At 55.9% G+C, this 3,075-nt stretch overlaps 1 protein-coding gene across 1 annotated transcript; it reads left to right on the top strand.

Annotated features, from left to right (window-relative positions):
* Positions 1-1,252: 1,252 nt before the first annotated feature.
* SDRG_08174 (hypothetical protein) lies at positions 1,253-3,014 on the top strand (the record flags this gene model as incomplete). The annotated part of the gene is made up of 2 exons (XM_008614044.1): positions 1,253-2,928; positions 2,972-3,014. 2 exons carry the CDS (start codon positions 1,253-1,255, stop codon positions 3,012-3,014), a joined length of 1,719 nt encoding a protein of 572 aa, XP_008612266.1.
* Between the last annotated feature and the right edge of the window lie 61 nt (positions 3,015-3,075).

The following is a 3,075-nucleotide window of genomic DNA, read 5'->3' as shown; positions in this document are numbered from 1 at the left end:
GAAGCTGGAGCGTCAGTATCACTGCACACAGACAGGTCGGGTTCGATGAGCAACGACAACGTTTGGAACCCGACTATACGACATGATGTATAAAACTCTGGCCCGAGCAGAGAGACATAATGCCGGCATTCTGGCGCGGTGTTCATTGTTGTGGGTACAGTCGAAGCCCCCTAATTGCATATCCCGAAACTCGATATTCCTCTTCCAGCGTGATACAGTCCGATCTTGATTTTTTACTGCTCAAAACGTAATAACATAAATTTGATTCCCCCAGCCAACGCAAAGCAAACCGCCGAATGACCAAGAAGCCGCCACCCTCCCAGCACCAAGCGCACCGTGTCCAACCCAGTCACGGAGATAAGCTTGGCGCGGCAATGAAGATGCTCGATGTCGGAGCTCAAGCAATAGGCAAAACCTCGCCTTCGACATGCCCTCAGCTGCAGAGTACGTTGACGCTGGCGAAACGGACGACTTGACGCTCTTGGGGTACCTCACAATCGACCAGATTTGCGACTTCGTGAGCTACGTCGACGAGGACGATGAGGTCGCTTAATAATACCTCTCAGATGCATAAATTATCCACTATGCAATAAGGGAGCTTCGACTGTACCAATGAATGTGATCGGGAGAGGAAATCACTGCGGTTCGCTTGTGGTTGCGAACGTGGGCTTGGATGATATGGGAGGATGTCCTTCGACTGTCTCCTTGAACGTGGACGCGAGTGTGGGATTTCCTGGTCTGCAATCCACGATTCATGTGGTTCAGCATGGCCTTTCTACGCCGTACAGCCGCGTCCAACGGAACATTCCGTCGGTGCCCACGGATTTTTCCTTGCTGACGAGCTCAAGTTTTGGAGTGGCGGATCTCGACCGCTCGGCTTGTCGCTGCATTGTACCGACACGTACAGTACTCGGAATAAGAACTTGCTCCTGTCACGTTTCAGGTACTGGGCGGGAGCCAAAAGACTTTGGATAGAGGTAGAGAGCAAAGAGGTACCACACGCGCCAACTTCAACATGACGAGACCACCCCGCGCAGCAAATGGCCTCAGGAGTGTACCAGGTTCACCTACACTCTCGCCACTCAACACGCATTCCCCATCGCAGAAGACCGCAACTTTGTTTCTAATCAAATCACAGAAGTGCTAACGACAGTGGTATCGCGCGAGCATATGCATTTCAAGGTTCCAGAACGGACAACAACCCAGGGACAACAACCATTGGTGCCATTTCTTTCATTTCCGATTTTGCGTCATGTCGAAAACTACAACGTACTCGGCGCTGCCGCTGCAAGCTTCGGCGGTCCAAGCCTCGGTGCACCCGCTCGACCGTGCCAGCTTCCTCTCTCGCTGGACGTATTGGTGGGCCAACCCGCTCGTGGATCTCGCCAACGAGCGCCAGCTCAACGTTGACGACATCTGGTTGCTCCCAGACCGCCTCCAGTGCGCCACGATCAGCAACCAATTTCTTCCGGCGTACGAGGCCAAGAACAAGTCGATTCTTCGCGCGTTTCTCTCGGTCTTTGGCTGGAAGGCGGTCGTCATCGGCGTAATGCAGTTTGTGGCTATGCTCGGGTCGCTCTACGGGCCCGTGGTCCTTCAGCAAGTGGTCTCGGCCGTCGAGACGTCGAGTGTCGACTTTTACACGCTTCTGCAGCCGATTGTGCTCCTTTTTGTTGTGAAAGTGGCCCAGGCGGTCATCCAGACGCAGACTACATTCCAGAACGATTTGCTCTACGTGAATTTCACGTCGGCGCTCCAAGACCTCTTGTTCCGCAAGGCTCTCGTGCTGGACGCGAGCTCGCGCCGCGCCAAGAGCACGGGCGAAGTCTCCAACCTTTTCTCGGCCGACATGATGTGGATCCTTGCCGCGTCGTACCAAGCCAACCAGATCTGGATCATTCCGCTCCAGATCACGGCGCTCATGTACATGTTGTGGCAGCTCCTTGGGTCGGCCATGATTTGTGGTCTCATCGTCATGTTTGTGACGCTCTACATCAATCGTCTCGTGGCGTCGCTGCTGCGCACCAACTACAAGGTGATGATGGACCGCAAGGACACGCGCATGAAGACGGTCAACGAGGTCTTTGGCGCGATGCAGATCATCAAGCTCAACGCGTGGGAAGAGCGGTACTACGACAAACTCTCGCACCAGCGCGACGCCGAGCTCCAAGCCATTTGGAAGCAGTCCCTGATGGGATCCATGACCGTCACAATCAACGGCGCCGGCCCGATCTTGCTCACGACCGTCTCGTTTGCGGCGTACGTGCTCTGGCTCGGCGAGACGCTGACCGCCTCCAAGGTCTTTACGGCGCTTAGTCTTTTCGCCATGATCAAGGCGCCAATGATGATGCTGCCCAACATCATTGCCAACTGGATGCAAGCGTATGTGTCGTACGGTCGCTACAACGAGTTTCTCGCGATGTCAGAGAAGAGCGCAGACCTCGTGAGCGACAAGGTCTCGGCCAACGACGTGGCCATCGAGATTGTCGACGGCGCCTTTGGCTACGACGCCGAGAAGCCGCTCTTCTCGAACGTCAACCTCGTCATCAAGCGCGGCGAGTTTGTGGTCATTCATGGCTCGGTCGGCGAAGGCAAGTCGTCGCTCTGCAACGTCCTCCTCGGCGAACTCGACAAGTACACTGGTTCCGTCGGCGTCAGCGGCCGCGTCGCCTACTTTGCGCAGCAGCCGTGGATTCAAAACATGACGATCCGCGAAAACATCCTCTTTGGCCATCCGTACGACCGCAAAAAGTACAACGCCGTCCTCGAAGCGTGCGCGTTGACCAAGGACCTGACGCTCTTTGCGGCCGGCGACCGCACCGAGATTGGCTCCAAGGGCGTCAACGTCAGCGGCGGTCAAAAGGCGCGCATTGCGCTCGCCAGAGCGTGCTACAGCGACGCCGACATCTTCCTTCTGGACTCGCCCTTGTCGGCCGTCGACGCGATCGTCCAGAACGAGATTTTCACCAAGTGCTTTCTCGGGCTCCTCCGGCACAAGACGATCTTGCTCGTGACGCACTCGCCCGACATCATTGCGTCATCGTACATTGACCGGACGATTGAAGTCAAGGACGG

The sequence above is a fragment of the Saprolegnia diclina genome, assembly GCF_000281045.1.
Source record: "Saprolegnia diclina VS20 unplaced genomic scaffold supercont1.24, whole genome shotgun sequence".
Taxonomy (NCBI): domain Eukaryota; phylum Oomycota; class Saprolegniomycetes; order Saprolegniales; family Saprolegniaceae; genus Saprolegnia; species Saprolegnia diclina.
Note: the sequence above shows the minus strand (reverse complement) of the source record. Positions and strands in the feature narration are given on the sequence as shown.